At 43.9% G+C, this 20,599-nt stretch overlaps 1 protein-coding gene across 2 annotated transcripts in view; it reads left to right on the top strand.

Annotated features, from left to right (window-relative positions):
- trim66 (tripartite motif containing 66) overlaps positions 1–20,599 on the top strand; it is a 509,536-nt gene that overhangs the window by 170,003 nt on the left and 318,934 nt on the right. Inside the window, exon 1 of one of the 2 annotated variants that reach the window (XM_072466466.1) lies at positions 6,487–6,927. The exons of the other annotated variant lie outside the window; for it this stretch is intronic. Coding sequence (XP_072322567.1) covers positions 6,687–6,927 — 241 coding nt within the window. The 5' untranslated portion in view covers positions 6,487–6,686. Of the gene's footprint in view, positions 1–6,486; positions 6,928–20,599 lie in introns of those variants that run through there. 2 annotated transcript variants of the gene reach the window in all.

The following is a 20,599-nucleotide window of genomic DNA, read 5'->3' as shown; positions in this document are numbered from 1 at the left end:
CCATTCCCTTTCTTTGGCCAGCCCCCCAGCCATGTGTCGCGCTTCCTCGGGGCCGCCTCCTGGCCGGCTCCACCCATGACCTCCTCACTGTTGCCATGTCCAGTTTCCATCCTCGTCAGCAGATCAACTTCCCCCCTTCCCCCCCTAGTAACACCATCCTACCACCTAACACCTGCTCTAATCTAATTGTATGAATCCCCCCCACCTGGCTTCCATTGACTAGCCCACCCAGCTAGCCTGGTGGCTCCCCGCTTCGGCGCCAACGCATCTCTCACCCATTGTTCCATGGCTCCCCTCTTCCCAGCCCACCCATACTTCTTCCCCTAACCAGCCCTGCTTAAACACACACTCTATACAAGTCAAAGACATCCCCTACAAAGGTGCAATTTAGATCAAACAGATAGAGATAAGAAGTACCAGGCACTCTCAGCCCTTCCCCACCACCCACAGAAAAAGATTGCAAAATATTCCCCCGAAACCCCCATCATAACCACATCTTTTTAGCTATTTTCTTTTTTCTTTCCCCCCTACCAAACCTCCAACCAAACAAGAGACCCCAAAAAGGAAACATTTAGGGAAACCATGAAAAAGAACAAGAAAAACACACCGCAACCAAAATGCATCAACCTAAAAAGGTCGAAAAAACGAAAAGAACGGATCCAACTATGCAAGCATCACTCAAAGCGAGAGAGAAACAAAATAGACTTAAAAGTTCTACCATGAGTCCAAGAGTCCTCAGCTCAGAGCCAGCCCTTGCTTCTTAACAAAGTCCATTGCCTCCTCGGGTTCCTCGAAATAGTGGTGCTGACTCTCATACGTAACCCACAGTCGCGCCGGAAAAAGCAGCTCGAATTTCACCTTGTTCTTGTACAAATTCTCCTTCACCTGCCTGTAGCCTCCCCTCCTCCTGGCCACGTCAGTGCTCAGGTCTTGGTAAACACGCAGGGTGCTATTGTCCCAGGTACAGCTTTGTGTGCTCTTGGCCCATTGCAGAACCCGCTCCTTGTCCAGGTACCTGTGGAACCAGACCACCGTCGCTTGTGCGGGACACCCTCGTTGCGGCTGCCTCACCTGTACTCTGTATGCCCTGTCCACCACCGGCGGGCGAGGGAACACCTCGTTCCCCAGCAGCTTCTGAAACAAACCCTCCACATACATAGCGGCATCCAGCCCCTCAGCCCCCTCCGGGAGGTCGACAATTCCTACATTCTGCTGGCGAGATCTATTGTCCAGCTCCTCCAGCCTTTCCAGGAGCATTTTCTGCTGATCCCTCAGCCTACAAATCTCCACTTCCGCCACCGTTTGAAAGTCTGCCTGCTCCTCCACCGTCTTCTCCAGCTTCTGGAGCTTCTCAGCCTGATCATCCAGCCTTTTTTCCAATCGGTCCATCGACTGCTGGACCGGCTCCAAATTATCGCGCTTCAGAGCTAAAAAGCCCTCCTGCATGGCCTGTAGCAGCTGCTCCATTGTAGGCTGGGCTGTTAGCGCCTTGCTCTGGACACCGGCCATATTGGTCTCTCTCACAGCCTCCACCATGCCCTTGTTTGACCACTTCTGCTGTTTACGGTCCCTCCGGCTTCTTAAGTCCATACAACTCTGTTTGGGTTCAGTGCCTGAGTACTATTGCTTTCCAGTAACGCGCTCAAAAGCGCAAAAAGGTCGGGGGGAAAGGTCCAAAAGTCCGACTGAAACGGGAGCCACCAAATGTGCGACCTACTCCCTCATAGTCGCCACCGTAAGTCCCTCCATTCACCTTCTTAATCACCTGTTGCACCTGTAAACCAACTTTATGCGACTCATGCACTAGCACAACCAAGTTTCTCTGCACAGCAGCATGTTTTAATATTTTATCAATTAAATAATAATCCCTTTTGCTGTTATTCCTATCAAAATGGATAACCTGACATTTGTCAACATTGAGTACCATCTGCCAGACCCTAGCCCATTCACTTAACCTATCCTCATCCCTCTGCAGACTTCCGGTATCCTATGCACATTTTGCTTTAGTGTCCTCTGCAAACTTGGACACATTGCACTTGGTCCCCAACTCCAAATCATCTATGTAAATTGTGAACAATTGTGGGCCCACACTGATCCCTGAGGGACACCACTAGCTACTGATTGCCAACCAGAGAAACACCTATTAATCCCCACCCTTTGCTCTCTATTAATTAACCAATCCTCTATCCATGCTACTACCTTACCGTTAATGTCATGCATCTTTATCTTATGCAGCAACCTTTTGTGTGGCACCTTGTCAAAAGCTTTCTGGAAATCCAGACATACCACATCGATTGGCTCACCGTTATCTACCGCGCTGGTAATGTCCTCAAAAAATTCCACTAAATTAGTTAGGCACAACCTGCCCTTTATGAACCTATGCTGCGTCTGCCCACAGGAAATTTCCATCCAGATGCCTCGCTATTTCTTCCTTGATGATAGATTCCAGCATCTTCCCCACTACCAAAGTTAAGCTAACTGGCCTATAATTACCCACTTTCTGCCTACCTCCTTTTTTAAACAGTGGTGTCACGTTTTCTAATTTTCAATCCATCGTGACCAACCCAGAGTCTAGTGAATTTTGGTAAATTATCACTGGTGCATTTGCATTCATCTCAGCAAACCCATCCCATTCCTCAGAAACAATCTCTGCAGTCGGGCTCCCCTTTCCTTCTGCTGTTCTTGATCCCCATCGCTCCCACCAACCGTTAATAGCCATATGAGTGTCACACGTCCTATGAGCCTATGTGTGCGAGCCAAGCACTATCCACCATATAAACCCACCAACACTCCTTAAACTGACCGCTCAAAACACAAACTGAGTATTGTAAATTTGCAGATAATGGAATAAATGTATGACTATATTTACATAGATCGGCAATCTTGGGATAATAATTTATAATAATAATCTTTATTGTCACAAGTAGGCTTACATTAACACTGCAATGAAGTTACTGTGAAAACCCCTAGTCGCCACATTCCAGTGCCTGTTCGGGTACACAGAAGGAGAATTCAAAATGTCCAAATTACCTAGTAGCACATCTTTCGAGACTTGTGGGAGAAAACCGCAGTACCTGGAGGAAACCCTCACAGACACGGGGAGAACGTGCAGACTCTGCACAGACAGTGACCCAAGCCAGGAATCGAACCTGGGACACTGGCGCTGTGAAGCCACAGTGCTAACCACTATGCTACCGTGCTGCCCAGCAATAAATGCTGGCCTTATCAGCGACACCCACATCCAAAGAATTAATTTTAAAAGGCTAAAATAAAGATAAACAAGACATTAAAAAAAAAAGATCATTTTTTTAATGTTTACAAAATATGTGGGATTAATCATTGTGGAGAAAGTGACATTCCACAGATACGAAATTAGCTTTTCAGGGGCCAGTCAGGGTGTTTGCCGGAATTATTAAGTTAGTACGTCATTAAAAACCTAGTTGCATTCATTCAACCATGTCTAGCTTTTTCGAAGACATTTTGCAGTGTTATGGGCCAGGGTTTAGAAAACACCAAAGTATATCATGGCGTTCACCTGACCTACAACTGTTTATTGATTTAGGTTAAGATGAGCACAAGGGCCTGCCTTTCAGGTGTTATTCAACAAAGGCTGTAAGCACTTTTAATTAAAAACAAAATTTATTCTACGAATTTAGTTAACATTTTTACAAACACACACAGTAAGCATTTTTAACAACTACCAACATAAATACCCCACACAGCTACAGTATTCTATGTATAACACTTAATAAATTCCCCCTTTAGCTGTTCCAATTTAAGAACAAAATCCCATAAACCAGGTAACCCTTTTCAAAGGGGTGGCCCAGCACACCATGTATGGATGCTCCTGTTTCCTTTCCAAAACAGCAGGTTTGAATTTCTTCCAGAAAACAGTTATTTCTATTCAAGTTATGGAGCAGTCTGGAAACAGCTTTTAAACTGCAGATAGAGAAAAAAACCTTCTTTCAACTTGTGCAGAACAAACCCAGTTCAAACTCAAAGCAAAAGTAAAACTCAGAGCCACAGCTCAGCTCCCAACTCAAAAAGGAAAGTAAAACCAACTCCCAGAGCCACAGCCCAGCTCCACCCACACAATGACATCACTGATGCCACGTGATAAGACAAAAACATTTCTTAAAGGGACACTCCCATGACAGCAGGAAGCCAGAGTGGAAATTCCCATCAATTCAAAATTTTATGGGAGATAGCAGTTTGTGGGAACTTTTACAGCACACCCAATGCAAGAGAGTAAACTTCTGGATTACTGCGTGTCTGTGTTAAAACTTCCAAAGTTTCCGTTGGTTTCAATGGATAAAGGTCAGTAACTGGACAGAGTTTTCATCAGTGGCAAACAAAATCCAGGTTTCTTACATTATTGTGACACCCATTGCAATCTCATGAAGGTCAAATTACATATCTCCTTTCAGTAAGGTATAGAAGAGCTAGGTTCTAAGATGACACAAGTTTAACAATATATTCTTTGATAACTGTAGAACAGTGAAGTTATTCCTGGAGTCCTGAACAATATCTATCTCTTAATCTAATTCCGTTATGTTGATTATCTGATCAATATCACATTGCTGGTTTTTGGAGCTTGCTGTGCATAAATTGGCTGCTGCATTTTGTAGACTTCAGAAATACTTTATTGGCTGTAAAGTACTTTGGAGCATTCTGTGGCTATGAAACATGCCGCATAAATGCAATACTTTCTTCTTAAACTAAGGAAATCCAAAATAATAAAGGCAAAGTACGCTCACTAATTCTTTTTGTTTTAAGTTTATCAGACATAGAAACATACATAGAAAATAAAAGCAGGAAGAGGCCATTTGGCTTGTTCGAGCCTACTCCGCCATTCATTATGCTGATGGCTGATCATCAAGTTCAACATCCCGATCCTGCCTTCCCCTCATGTCCCTTGATTCCTTTAACCCCGAGAGCTATATCTAATTCTTTCTTGAAATTACACAATGTTTTGGCCTCACCTACTGTCTGTGATAGTCAATTCCTCAGATTCACCACTCTCTGGGTGAAGAAATTTCTCTTCACCTCAGTCCGAAAAGGTTTACCCCTTATCCTCAACTATTACCCCTAGTTCTGGGCTCCCCCACCATCGGGAATGTTCTTTCTGAATCTACTCTGTCTAATCCTGTTAGAATTTTATAAGCTTCTATGACATCCTCTCTCACTCTTCTAAACTCCAATGAATATAATCCTAATCATGGAACTTGAAAGTGGGGGTGGTAATTTGGAACACTTCAAGTGTCAATGCAAGCCACAGGATTTTTTGCATTAGTTTTTTGCATTATTAATCGAGTGGAATGATGTTTTTTTTATCATTCACAAGATGTGGGTGTCCCTAGCTAAGCCAGCATTTATTGCCCATCACTACTTGCCCTAGGTGGTGATAAACTGCCTTCTTCAGCTGCTATGCATATGGTGTAGGTACACCCACAGTGCTGTTAATGAGAAAGTCCCAGGATTTTGACCCAACAACAGTGAAGAAACAGTGATACAGTTCTAAGTCAGGATGGTGCTTGGCTTGGAGGGGAACTTGCAGGTGGTGGTGTTCCCATGCATTTTCTGCCCCCAGATTCGAGGTTGTGTGTTTGGAAGGTGCTGTTGAAACATTCTTGGTGAGTTGTTGCAGTGCATCCTGTAGACTGTACACACTGCTGTCACTGTGCATTAGTTGTGGAGGGAGCGAATGTTTAAGGTGATGCATGATGGGGTCAATCAAGTGAGCTGCTTTGTCCTGGGTGCTGTCCCAGCTTCTGATCTGGTTTTGCAGCTACAGTATTTGTATAGTTGGTCCAGTTCACTTTATGGTCAATGGATAAACCCCCAGGATGTTGATAGTGAGAGATTCATTGATGGTAATGCCATTGAATGTCAAGAGATGGTGGTTTGATCCTCTCTTGTGTACCTATCGAATGTGCTATGATTTTTTTCATGTTTGGAACAATCTGTCTTTATTGTACACAGAACAATACTTTTCACTGTACCTTGGCACACATGACAATAAACCCAAATCCAATGCAAATCTTGTTGGAGTTGGTCATTGCCTGGCATTTTTGTGGTGAATGTTACCTCAACTTTCACCTCCCAAAAAATCCTGCTGCTCACAAAAAAATGTCTCGGCCACAAAACCAGCTCTAGAGAATGGTTCACTGTGGAGAATGAATTTTCCATTTCCCAGTTACAAAGAACCAAAATAATATTTGAGGAACAAACTTTTATTTACAACAGTCCAGAAAATCAATATAAAAACAAGAATTGTGCATCTTTATTTTTGGCATGATATTTATTGATCACGTCACTTCAAATGTCACAGCTTTTATCTGAGGACCTGAAAAGCCCGATAACACTTGTGTGCTTTAATTGCGATTTACGCGCTGCGGTTCATTTGCCTATTACCGATCGAGTACGTCATTCGCATTTCAACCAGTCCCAGTTTCTGTCATGACGTTACAAGTCGATTGTATTGAGACCTTGAAAATGCAGTGACTGAGCTTTCGTGCGAAGCTTAACAACTCGCAGACTTGGCTTTTTTCACGGTTTGACTTGTTTTCCTTTTCTCTCGGGGAATGATGTAATTTAAGAGAGCATCACTGCCATCCAGGGATCCTCCAACTGCGCGCAGGGGGTGGTGAAAAAGGTCAAACGTTTGCTTGGAAAGCAGGGGGAATATGGACCAAAGTGGTGCCGACATGGTTATCAACGATGAAGCAGAAAATGAATGGAAGAGTAACTCTACAAAAGACGAATGCAATCTGCTCAGGACCTGCCTGGTTTGCAAATCGGAGTTTACAAATCGCGAGCCCAGATTGCTGCCATGTCTTCATACGTTCTGCAAAGGTTGTGTACCGACTGGAATCCGCAGCCCCAGCCCTATCACCGCAGACTGCCAGGAGAGGAGTAACGAAGAAGGTAACGAGTTAAAGACAATTGCTATTAACTCTAGCGAGTCCTACGAGACATATTCACACCTGCCCGCCGTGTTCAGAGATGTGTAAATAAGCTTCATTTTGACATGATCATCTTTGTTTTTATTTTTCACGTAACTGAGTAAGATTATGCACACCACTTAAAAACGTTTTGACTTCACCCAGTGGCTTATAATTTGAATAAAAATCCATGATATTGGTGTTAGGTAACGGTTGACGTTATTTATAAGCGAAATGCAGGGACTTCTTTGCATTGATAATTTGTTTATTTGGTAAACTTTATCTGGTTTAGAATTAAACGGTAACGTCGTCATCATGAGTTCGAACCTGCTGAGCAAGATTGCTTCGACTACGTCTGTTTTTGAGCGAAATGGTTTACGTACTCCGAGAAACTGAGTAGAATCTCATTACAAATCTTCCTGGGTATCTACACGTTTGAAATATTACACTGAAATTTCTGTCTTCTGCAGTGAAATTCGGTTAAAGATCGAAATAGATTTGATATTCTTCACTGACATTATAAACCTGGAAGAAACTTATTGCTTTCAACCAGCTTTTTATGAAACTTCCGACCATTTTATGTATTTTTGGTCAGTTGCAATAAAACCGTTTTGACTGTAAATCATCTATCTTTACTCTTTATCCCAATGCTAAATATTTTTACTTGCAATAGAGTAGGCGTAGCAGTAAAGATTGGCATAAAGGGTATAGTTATTGTGAACACGTCATCTAGCAAAGTGACTCATGAGATTTCCTATGTTTTATAAACAGAATTGTGCAATGATCTGAATTGGCATGAATTTTATTTCATCGCCTGAGGATGGGGTTGGGAGAGATCAACAAAAACTTCCATTGCAATTTATTGAATATCTCCCAATGAACAACATGGTGGATATTGAACAGAATTTTAAAAGTCGGTTGTTTCAGGAACTGGTGGTCAAGAACTCCTCCCAAGGGACAAGATTACAGCTTCCTCGTGATTTTGAGCATAGCATGTAAAAATAGGTACTTGGTGATTTATTTTTGCCTATGAATTGATCAATAGATGAGCAGCCCAGTTATTTTGTAACAGTAAACTAAATAATATAACAATGAAATGTTTTGTATTTTAGTGTTTTGTCATAAGATCATAAGTATGAGTAGGCCATTCAACCCATTAAGCCTGTTCTGCCTTTCAATAAGATCATGGCTGATCTGATGTGGCCCTCTAACCCTTGTCTTGAAGAACAATCCAAAGTTTAATGATCCTCCTGAGAAAATAAATTCCTCATCTCCATCTTGAATGGGTGACCCCTTATTTTTAAACTGTCTCCTAGTTCACAAGAAAGTTCTGACATATGTTCTGAGGCATTGCTTAAACGGAAGTTCATGTAAGTCAGCAACCACAGCAAGGGATGATCCAAAATCCTTTTGAATTAATTGGTCTCGAGTGTAAACTAATCAGGTGCACATTTGTGCACATTAGGACACCGACAGCAGAGTTTTGGATGACCTCCAATTTAGGGAGGGTAGAATTTTGGGAGGCTGGCCAGAATGGAGTTAGATAGTCAAGTCTGGACATAACAAACACATGGATGAGGGTATGAGCTGAACTGAGGGAGGGCCAGAAAAATACCATGATACAGAGCTGGAAATTGGCAGTATGAGTGATGCTGCAGATATGTGGTTGGAAGCTCATCCCTTAGTCAAGTATCACATCAAGATTGCAAAGAGTCTGGTTCAACCTCCTACATTGAGAGAAGGGTGGAGTTGGTGGCAAACTCTTGCATGGTGTGAATAAAAGCCACTCTTAAATGATGGACAATTTTTGAAACTATTATTTAAAGATATTCTACAAAGTATGTTGAATGTAATAGTAAAAGTACAGATCTATTCCCCAATTGTCGGCCTAACACAAAGAGAATGGCAGCTTTTTTAAATTTAATGGACCCTAACAGGGTCATGAATGATGCCCAATATATGTTGATTATATTATTTAATTCCAAACTTCATCTTTAAATTGATTTAGTCACCACTAGATTTAAAGTTGTATAAAATGTTAGCCGCTGGGTATTCTTTGCCAGCAGTTAATTTCTGCTGTGCCTTTTATTTATAGAGACAATAGAGTCAAACAGGATTGTTTTCTTTTACCAATTGCCATGTGGTTTAAATCACCCTCCGAGTGTTTCAGTCTGCTCTTACATTTGTAACCACAGTGTAGGATTTTTGCTTGCTAGTTCATGGACCATCTTAAATTCAGTTGTGTTGCAACTGATCTGGTTTGTATTTGTCATTTGATCATCATACAATCAAAAATAATCACAGAAATCTCACATGTTCCGATCATTAATGGCAGCCGGATGGTGCCGTGGTTAGCACTGTTGTCTCATGCCGCCAGGACCTGGGTTCAATCCCGGCCCCGGGTCACTGTCCCTGTGAGTTTGCACATTCTCCCCATGTCTGTGTGGGTCTCACCCCCACAACCCAAAGATGTGCAGGTAGGTGGATTAGCCAATCTAAATTGCCCCTTGGAAAAAAAGATGTTGGGCACTTTAAATTTAGGGAGGCACGGTGGCACAGTGGTTAGCACTACTGCCTCACAGCTCCAGGGACCCGGGTTCAATTCCGGCCTAGGGTGACACTGTGGAGTTTGCACTTTTCTTCGGTGTTTATGTGGGTTTCCTCCGAGGTGCTCGGTTTTCTCCCACAGTCCAAAGATGTGCAGGTTAGGTGGATTGACCATACTAAAATTGTCTCTTAGTATCCCAAAAGGTTGGATGGGGTTATAGGGATAGGGTGGAGGCATGGTCTTGTGTGGGGTGCTCTTTCCAGGGGCCGGTGCAGACCCAATGAGCCAAGTGGCCTCCTTCTGCACTGTAGGGATTCTATTCTTCATAGAATTTTCATAGAATTTACAGTGCAGAAGGAGGCCATTTGGCCCATCGAGTCTGCACTGGCTCTTGGAAAGAGCACCCTACCCAAGGTCCACATTTCCACCCTATCCCCATAACCCAGTAACCCCACCCAACACTAAGGGCAATTTTGGACACTAAGGGCAATTTAGCATGGCCAATCCACCTTACCTGCACATCTATGGACTGTGGGAGGTAACCAGAGCACCCGGAGGAAACCCACGCACACCCTGGGAGGATGCGCAGAATCCGCACAGACAGTGACCCAAGCCGGAATCGAACCTGAGACCCTAGAGCTGTGAAGCAATTGTGCTATCCACAATGCTACCGTGCTGCCCGCTTATCTGGCAATTCATTCAAGCTCAACTTCAATTGTATCTATTTCATCAAATATATTGGTCATAAGTTGTCAAAATCATGAGGCTGATGGCGTAAATGCAGAAATCAAAATGTCATTGCCATTACCTTAAACAAAGGTAGCTCTTTCTGTCTGCCTTGCCATTGGTGAACATTGAATGCTAAGAAGTTGCTGTATTTGTGTAGTTGATATAACTAAATGTACACCAGATAGTTTAAGTTTTGTCCAAGGTACCCTTTTAATGATGTGATAGGTGTACTGCCAAACAACCTTTCTGAAATTTAAAATCAACTAATACAGATATGGCGTCTCATCCTTCAGGTTTTAATTGTTGGAGGTTGAAGATTCAAAAATCTAAAAATAAAACTTTTGCCTTTAATTTACTTTTCCTCCCTTTTTTAACCTGATTTGACATTGAATTCACCACACTCTATGACACTTCTTTCTTAGCCTTTGCACTCCTTCAAACTGGTTAAGGCGCTGCACAATGTCTTGTCTGTTAATTCAGATTCCAGATGCCCTATTTGTGTCACCATGCCATCATCAATGTTGCCATTTGAATCAGGGGCACTTTTGTTCCCAGGAAAAGGTCATGTGAATCTGGAACTCCCTTTTCCTAAAAGGCTGTGGATGCCGGTTCAATTGAAATTCTCGAAATAAAGATTTATTTATTAGATGGCTATGTCGTAGTGGTATTGCCGCTGGATGCATTGCCTTGAAATACTACTTCCAAGAGGTTTTGGTGTGTCTGGCTATGGTAGGCATTGCTTCAGGAAACCGTATTCTGCATTTTAATGTTTCTTCCTGAACACTGTTACAGGTTTCGATGCATGTCTGGATTATAGGAAATGTCTCTGTCTGGGATTTTCTGCTCCTGCTTTTTTTATTGGGCAATGGGAGCAGACAATCTTGCGAGATGTCCACATAGGTGTTTCACACCATTGTAAAAGTATGACATGATTACCACCTCAGCGATTGTGCGCCCCCCCCAACTATAAGAACGTCCATTCTCATCGCCATGAGGGCAGACCAGTGTGAATCACGACTGCTCCCAAGGCAGACACCTGGTGAACATCGATGGGCTGAATGGCCTAATTCTGCTCCGATGTCTTATGGTCTTATGGTGTTATCTCTGAAAAGAGCTCAGATGAGTGCATTGCTTTGGAGTTAGAGGGTCATGCCCAGGGGCTGCGCCTGTGGGCAATGGTGGGGGGGAAGGCACTGGGACGGCTTTTAAAAATGGCATTCCAGTCTTCAAGTTGCTGGCGGGGCAGGCTTTGATTTAGCCTTCCCCACCAGCATGCGTTGTAGGACCTGTCCCTAGCCATTCTAATTTTTACTATGTCCCGATACGTTGGAGAAAGCCATCATTGGTGCCATTGGCTTCAGTGCTGTTTTTTCCACTTGTCAACATTTGGAAAAATGTTACCCTCGGTCTTCACACTCCCCTGAGGATGATTTGTTTTTCATCGTTGGAATGTGGCCTTGCATTTTTAAGCTGTCTCAGTTAAAATTGCAAAAGTGTGAATATTATTTGGAACAATAAATGCATGCATTTTAAAACTCAATCATACACTTTTAGATTAATAGTGAAAACTATTGTGACATTTTACTGAAGTGCCTTGAGCTGAAATTAACTGTCCTGCATGAAAATTTTGCAAAGCAGAAAGTAACACCTGTCAGTGTGGTGACCATGCAATACACATGGAAGAACGGGCAGCTCACAGCAGGAGCACATTGGAAAAAACATTGCTAACTGGGGAAGTTTTTTGGAAAATACAGCGGATGCTAGAATCTGAAATAAAAACAGAATGCTGGAAATATTCAGGCCTGGTAGCATCTGTAGGGAGCACAAACAGAATAGTATGTTTGACTCTTTATCATAACTTTCTGGAGGGAAAATGTGTAGGATATTATACTGTAGCTGGGAGAGATTGTAACAAAGATGTAGAAAACTTGGAAACAAGGGACAGATGGCTGGGGGGAAGGGAGGGTTGCATTGAGACAAAAAATGTATGAGATATAAATATTTTCTAAAAGGTCATCGGCTAAAGTTGTTGAACTCGGATGTTGAGTCCTGAGGGCTGTAATGTTCCTCATCCGAAGATATGATGCTGCTCCTCCAACTTGTGTGGGCTTCATTGGAGCATTGCACAGGCCAAAGATGGGTAGGTGGACATTAGAGCTAGGTACTGAGTTAAAATGGCAAGCAACTGCAAGATTGGGGAACATACTTGCAGACTAAGCAAAGATGTTCCCATAAAGTGATCACTCAGTCTGCATTTAGTCTCCCTAATGTAGAGGAGACCACATTGGGAGCAGCGAATACAGTAGACCAAAGAGGTACAGGTGAAATGCTGCTTAATCAGAGAGGAGTGTTTGGGGCCTTGAATGGTGAGGCAGGAGGGGGTAAAGTGGTAGGTGTTGCATCTTCTGCGATTGCAAGGGAAGGTGTTGTGGGATGGCGATGAAGGGTTGGGTATGACGGAGTAGGTTAGGGTGTCACGGAGGGAACAGTCACTGCGGAATGCTGACAATGGAGGGCGAGGGGAAGATGTATTTCATGATAGCATTATGCTGAAGTTGCTGGTGTGGTGGAAAGTGTGGACAAGGGGGACACTGTCATGGTTCTGGGAGGGGAAGGTGTGAGGGCAGAGGTGCAGAAATGGGTCAAACACAGTTGAATGGCCTGCTAACTACAGTAGTGGGGGGAAACCTCTGTTTAAGGAAAAAGGCAGCCATGTCAGAAGTGCTATTTTCGAGGTGGCATCATCAAAACAGATGTGACGGAGGTGGAAAAACTGGGAGAATAGGATGGAGTCCTTGCAGAAAACGGGATGGACACGTTAAGGTGAGAGGAGTGGAAATTGGAAGCAAAATGGATACTTTTGTTCCAGGTCCAGACACGAGCAGGAAGCGGCATCAATTCAGTCATCAATAAAGTGGAAAAAGAGTAGCAGGAACAGACCTGAGTAGAACTATAACGAGGAATATTCCATATAACCCACAAGAAGATGGGCATATGGGTACCCAGAGAAAAAAGGAGAAACTGTTGAGTGACAGAGGAGAGTGGTGATGGACAGGGATTGTTCAGGCCTCGACTCCAAGGAAAAAGAGAGCACCCCGGTGGGGATAACGGTGTAGAGCAATTGGATGTCCATAGTGAAGAGGAGGCAATTGGGGCCAGGGAACTGGAAATTGTTTCTATCACTTGGAGCATCAGTGGAATTATGAATGTAGCTTTTTAGAATGTTAAAATATGGTTAGATCAGTAGTGAAAAATATTGACATTTTACTTGAAAGCCTTGATCTGAAAGTAACAAGTAACTGTCCAGTATGAAATCCTTGCAAAGCAGAAAGTGACATCTGCCAATATAGTACACGTGGAAGAAACAGGCAGCTCACAGCGGCAACATATTGAAAAAAAAAAATGTTAAATGGGGAAGCTTTTAAGAATGTTGCTTTAAAACTATTCAAGTGTGTTTATTACATAAGAACATAAGAACTAGGGACAGGAGTAGGCCATCTGGCCCCTCGAGCCTGCTCCGCCATTTAATGAGATCATGGCTGATCTTTGTGGACTCAGCTCCACTCTCCGGCCCGTACACCATATCCCCGAATCCCTTTATTCTTTAGAAAGGCATCTATCTTTTTCTTAAAAACGTTTAAAGAAGGAGCCTCAACTGCTTCACTGGGCAAGGAATTCCAGAGATTCACAACCCTTTGGGTGAGGAAGTTCCGCCTGCACTTATTATTGGTTAGGACTCTACATTATATTGAATGGCACCAGAAATAGAGTAGAAGTTTCCTGATTGCTTCATTACTATATTTTCATTCGTGGAATTGTTAAAAAATATATTTGTACTACAAATTATTTTTTTCATAATTACAAAATCCACACTAATCAACAAAAATGGTACAGTGCATGAATATCCCCTTCAAAAATTAACAAGCCTCCCATCTATAACAATATAACAACCCCCCCCCCCCCCCCCCCCCCCGTAACAGCTAACTGAAAAAGGAAAATAATTGCTGCCACCTAGAGTGGAACTATTCTACCGACCCATTAATGGTGTACTTGACCTTGTCTAGGTATAGGAACTCCATTCCATCTCAGTTTAGGTTATGAGCGGAACATATGGGTATGATTCGCCGGTCCCTGAGAACATGGAGCCGAGCTCAAAATGTTGCCTACTCTGCCTTCAAATCCTCAGCATGGACACCACTACCAGACGCGAGGTAAATATTGCAGGGGAAAACAGAAGCGAGATGGTCACCAAGGCCCTCAAACTAGAACCACTACAAGAGCCTGTCTCCAGATAGAATCTGGATCCTTGAACCACCCCAGCACATTATTACGAATTAGGCAAGGCTAAGCCACCCGACTGTGTTTGTCTTTCTGAAGAAGCACCCTACGGGTCCTCAGTCTTGCCTGTCCAAATGAAGGAAGCTATTATCTTATTGACTCTAGAAAAAAAAAAGATTTTGGAAAAGAAAAAAAACCTTGGAAGGACATTCATCTTAACCGTATGAACCCTGCTCACCAAGGATGGCGGGACGGTATCCCACTTCGGCAAATCAGTTCTAACCCCATTCACCAGACTGGCATAATTTAGTTTATGAAGTGAAGCCCAGTCGTGGGTTACCGGATTGCCAGATAACGAAAGCTAGATCTGGCAAGGCGAAAAGGCGACATCCTCAAGTCGGATCCCCTCCCCGGAGGGTTCACCGGAAAGTATTCACTCTTATCCAAATTTAATTTGTACCGTGAGACGGAGCCAAAACTCAGCTTCATTATCTCGTCCATGGTGGAAAATAGGTCCGTGATATAAAGACGCAGATCATCTGCATACAAGGACACGCTATGCTCTTTCTCTCCCCCCCCCCCCCCCCCACTCCGTGGATGACGCTATGGCCAGTGCCTCGATTACCAAGGCGAACATTAGCAGCCTGCCTCGTACCCCTACCCATCTGAAAGTAATCCGAGCTCGTCATTGTGCAATCACTATCAGCGAACATTATAAAACAAACAAATCCAAGATGTAACCTTTTGGCCCAAAACCAAACCTCCCTAAAATCTCAAGTAACCCCACTTCCCAACAAACGCCTTTTCTGGATCCATTGAAAAAACCAGTCCGGTTTGGGTGCTGGTGAGGGGGACAGTACGTATATTGGGCAACAGCTGCTGATCCTTGACAAAACCCATCTGTTCTTCAGAAATCACTCCTGGAAGGCAGGGCTCCAACTGCTTTGCCAACACTTTAGCCAGCAACTTAGCATCAGCATTCAACAAAGAGATAGGCCGATACGACCCACATTCTGTAGGTTCGATATCCTTCTAAATCAGGAAAATAGAGGCCTGCCCCAATGCAAGTGGCAATATCACTCCCCCTCCAGGACAAGGAATCATTAGGTCCAATACCAGTGGGATCAACTGCGTGCAAATTTCTTACAGAATTCGATGGGAAACCCATCCAGAACCGGAGCTTTGCCCGACTGCATTGAACAAATATACCTCATAAACTCCTTAGGGCCCAATGGAGACTTTAACTCCTCCCCTTTTCTCTTCCTCTTCAATACCGGGAAAGATAACCCATCCAAAAACCGAATTGTGGGTGATCTCTCCTCTGGGGGCTCCAATCTGTACAGACTATGATTAAAAAGCTTCAAACGCTGCAGTAACCTTTCGATGGGGTGGAAACCAACCTGCCACCCCTAGTCCCTTACCTGCACAATCTCAGTCTGCTGCCTCAGCTGGTGTGCTAAAAGGTGATAGGCCTTCTATCTGTGCTCTTAAAATGTCGTCCTAAAGTTTTGCAGCTGGATTACCGCCTTACCTGTTGAATAGCTCTGATGCATCTGCAATTTACCCTAAAATAGGAGCTGCGTCTGCAAATTACCCAATAATAGGAGCTGCGGTTAACCCCACAGCTACGCTCCCGTTAGGTAATTTGGGCAGCTCCCGACCGGAATAAAGATAAATTAAAAAGTCTTAACAACCACCCTCCCCCGCCAAGTCCACGTTCACCTTTAATAAATATAGAAAGAAACACTCATCGCACATAAGAACAGTAAACAAACAAACTGGTACAAGAAACCCCAGCAAATCCCCATAATGCATGTCCTCCCCAATATCAACAAGACCTCAAACAAATAACAATTCCTAGCCCATGCTTCCTTGTAAAAGCATCAGCCTCTTTCGGCACATCAAAATAATAGTCTTTTGAGTCAGAAGTCACTGAGGCGGTGCGCAGTATACCATCCCAAACAGCACTCCATTTTTATAAAACACAGCTTTGGCCTTGCTAAATGCCACCGGCCTTTTAGCCATCTCCACTCCCACATCCTGATGGCATGGCCCTCCCATTTGTAGTCTCGGTGATCCTTCGCCCTCCTCATAACTCGTTCCTTCTGGTGGCCGTGAAACCTGACTATGATCGCCCGAGGTGGTTGTCTGAATGGGGCTTCTGCTGGAGTGACCTTGTGGGCTCTATTAAACTCCAGAGGGAACGACGATCCACCCTTCCCCACCTTCTTTCACATATAATTTGGGCCCTCAACTCCCTCTGAAAGCCCCACAATTCTAAGGTTCTTCCTCCTGGAGTGGTTCTCCAAATCATCCACTTTGGCACAGTGTTTCATTAACACTGGCCAATATTGCCAACTCAGCCTTCAAAGAGACAATCCGATCACTCTAGTTCGAGAGAGCTGCCTCCACGCCCTGTAACACTGCGCCATGCGCTTTTACTGTTTACACTAGGGCCACCCCCATTGAATTGTGGAGGTCCTTGGTGACAGCCTGCTGTTGTTTCTTAAATTTCACTGCCAAAATACCTACACGCATCTCTATAGTTCAGAAAGTGACCTGAGTCCTCCACTTTCTCGACAGATGAGCCTCGAGAGGCTTCCGAATCGGTTGACTATTCTTTATTTGCTGGCTCCCCTGATCTGGACCTCTGGGCATTTCTCTTGTGTGGGATCCTCATCCCATCAAATTATTCAGTTTCAACCCAAACACCTCCCAAAAACAGGGTGAAAAAGGGCAAATACCCAGGTGCAAGCCACATACCCCTACCGGAAGTCCAACTTTTGTGGAAATGTGATTACTCCATGTTTGTTGAAACAATTCTACTTGATCACATTGATATTGTTTTGAAATCTTTCTCCTCCAGCAAGTATGAAAAGGCTGTGAGTTCATTGGTCACAGATGAACAGATTTAGAAAAAGAAATGCATTCTTCTAAAATAGGTTTTATAAATTATGCTAAATTTGATTATCCTCTCATAAGCAGTGTTTACAGAATGATCCACTGATGAAGACGATCTGAGGCATTTATAACGAGCAATATGATAAATAATTGCCTTTTCTTTTTGCTCAAGGTGAATGATATCAGTGCTGGAAAAATTGAATTGTTTTAAACCTTGAGTATTCAATGACCAAATACCCTCGCCTCAAGAATAGCATACCCAGATGACGTAATAACGTCCTTTGCTGTGCGCCAGCAATGTATTTTAACCCAACTCTTAACAACACAACTTCACTTTTATTGATGTATTTTCCAAGTTCCTCTAGGTGGTTCAATTAAAGTTTTTGATTGATATTTTTCTTAACACACTTTACATAAAGTTACCACTATTTGCATTCCTGGGTATGTCCTGTCTCACCAGCAGGACAGAGCCAGCAGAGGTGGTGGCACAGTGATATACAGTCAGGAGGGAGCTATCCTGGGAGTCCTCAACATAGACTCTGGACTCCATGAAGTCTCATGGTTTCAGTTAAACATGTGAAAGGAAACCGCCTGCTGATTACCACATACTGGCCACCATCAGCTGCTGAATCAGTACTCCTCCATGTTGAACACCACTTGGAGGTAGCACTGAGGGTGGCAAGGGTGCAGAATATGCCCTTTGGTGGGGGACTTCCTTGTCCATCACCAAGAATGGCTCGTAGTACCACCACAGATCGAGTTGGCCAGGTTCTAAAGGATATAGTTGCTAGACTGGGACTGTAGCAGGTGGTGAGGAGGGAACCAACAAGATACCTGACCTCATCCTCACCAACCTCCCTGCTGCAAAATCCTATCTTCACATTGAGGATACCCTCCATCCTGTTGTGTGGCACTATCGCTGTGCTAAATGGGATAAACTTCAAACAGGTCTAGCAGCTCGAGACTGGGCATCTATTTTGGACTGTGGTCCATCAGCAGCAGCAGAATTGTATTCAACCTTATGGCCCGGCATATCCCCACTCTACCATTACCACCAAGCCAGGAGATCAACCCTGGTTCAATAAAGAGCGCAGGAGAGCATGCGAAGAACAATACCTGACATACTGAAAAATTAGGTGTCACCCTGGTGAAGCTGCAACACCGGACTACTTGTGTGCCAAACAGCATAAATAGCAAGTAATAGGCAGTGCTAAAAGATTCCACAACAAACACATCAGATCTTAGCTCTGCAGTGCTGCCACATCCAGCCATGAATGGTGGTGGACAATTAAACGACTCCCTGGAGGAGGAGGCTCCACAAATATCCCTATCCTCTTGTGTGCAAAAGACAATCTTCAGCCAGAAGTGCCAAATGGATGATCCATCTCGGTCTCCTCCGTAGGTCCCCACCATCACAGATGTCAGTCTTCAGCCAATACGATTGACCCCACGTGATATCAAGAAACAGCTGAAAGCACTAGATACTACAATGGCTGTAGGCCCTGACAATATTCTGGCAATAGTACTGAAGACTTGTGCTCCAGAATTTGCCGTATCCCTAGCCAAGCTGCTCCCGTACAGCTACAACACTGGCATCTACCCAGCAATGTGGAAAATTGACAGGTGTGACCTGCACACAAGAAACAGGGCGGTAATTGGCTGAGTTGGATTTGTCCTATCAGTCTACTCTCCATCATAAGCAAAGTGATGGAAGGAGCCATCAACAGTGCTATCGAATGGCATTTACTCAGCAATAACCGGCTCACAGATGCTCAGTTTGGGTTCTGCCAGGGTCACTCAGCTCCTGACCTCATTCCAGCCTTACTACTTCAAACATGCAGAAAAGAGCTGAATGCGTTTGACATCCTGATGTAACATCTCAAAGTTTGCAGATGATACCAAGTTGGGTGGGAGGGTGAACTGTGATGAGGATGCAGAGATCCTACAGCATGATCTGGACAGGTTGGGCGAGTGGGCAAATCAATGGCAGATGCAGTATAATTTGGGTAAGTGTGAGGATATTTATTCACTTTGGAAGCAAAAAGAGGAAGGCAGGTTACTACCTGAACGGATGTAAATTGGGAGAGGGGAAGTGTGCAGTGGGACCTGCGTGTCCTTGTGCACCAATTGCTGAAGGTAACCGTGAAGGTGCATCAGGCGGTAAAGAAGGCTAATGTTATGGTGGCCTTCATTGTGAGAGGTTTTGAGTACAGGTGCAGGGATGTGTTGCAATAATACAGGCCCTTTGTGAGGCCACACCTAGAATATTGTGTGCAGTTTTGGTCTCCTTTTCTGAGGAAGGATGTTCTTACTCTCGAGGGAGTGCAGTGAATGGTTACCATACTGATTCCAGGGATGGCGGGACTGTCATACGAGGAGAGATTGACTATGTTAGAATTGTTCTCGCTGGAGTTCAGAAGAATGAGGGGGCGATCTCATTTATAAGAGACTTATAAAATTCTAATAGGACTAGACAGGGTAGATGCAGGGAAGATGTTCCCGATGGTAGGCGGGTCCAGAACCGGGGGTCACAGTCTGCGGATTCAGGGTAAACCATTTCGGATAAGATGAGACATTTCTTCACCCAAAGAGTGGTGAGCCTGTGGAATTCATTACCGCAGGAAGTAGTTGATGCTAAAACATTGAATATATTCAAGAGGCGGCTAGATATAGCACTTGGAGCGAATTTGATCAAAGATTATGGGGAGAAAACAGAATTAGGCTATTGAGTTAGATGATCAGCCATGATCGTGATAAATGGCTATGACCTTTCCTCTCAAACCCAACAATTTAATTTTGCAGAAGAACTTCAACTGATCCTTTTTAAGAAAGTAGTTGCTTTCCAAACGTTCTCTGAACTGCTCATTTATTTACATCATTCTCTTTTTAAATATGAGACCAGTACTGTACACAATTCTCCAAATATGGAGAGGGATTTATCGACCACCCCACCACATGTTTTTTTGGGGCGGGAGGCAGCCTGTCAGCGGGATCTACCGATCCCACCCGTTGACAGCGCCCCTCACTGCCGGGAAACCAGTTGGACTGGAATGCCCTGCCGGCATGAACAACCATAAATCCCGCCCGTGGTCTTGCCAATGCCCTGTACACCTGAAGCATAACCTCCCAACTTTTGTAATCAATTCCCCTTGCAATAGACGCTAACGTCCGAATTACTTGCTGCACCTGCAAACTAGCC

The sequence above is a fragment of the Scyliorhinus torazame genome, chromosome 10 (assembly GCF_047496885.1).
Source record: "Scyliorhinus torazame isolate Kashiwa2021f chromosome 10, sScyTor2.1, whole genome shotgun sequence".
In the NCBI taxonomy this organism is placed as follows: Eukaryota; Metazoa; Chordata; class Chondrichthyes; order Carcharhiniformes; family Scyliorhinidae; genus Scyliorhinus; species Scyliorhinus torazame.
This window is presented reverse-complemented; position numbering and strand designations above follow the sequence as displayed.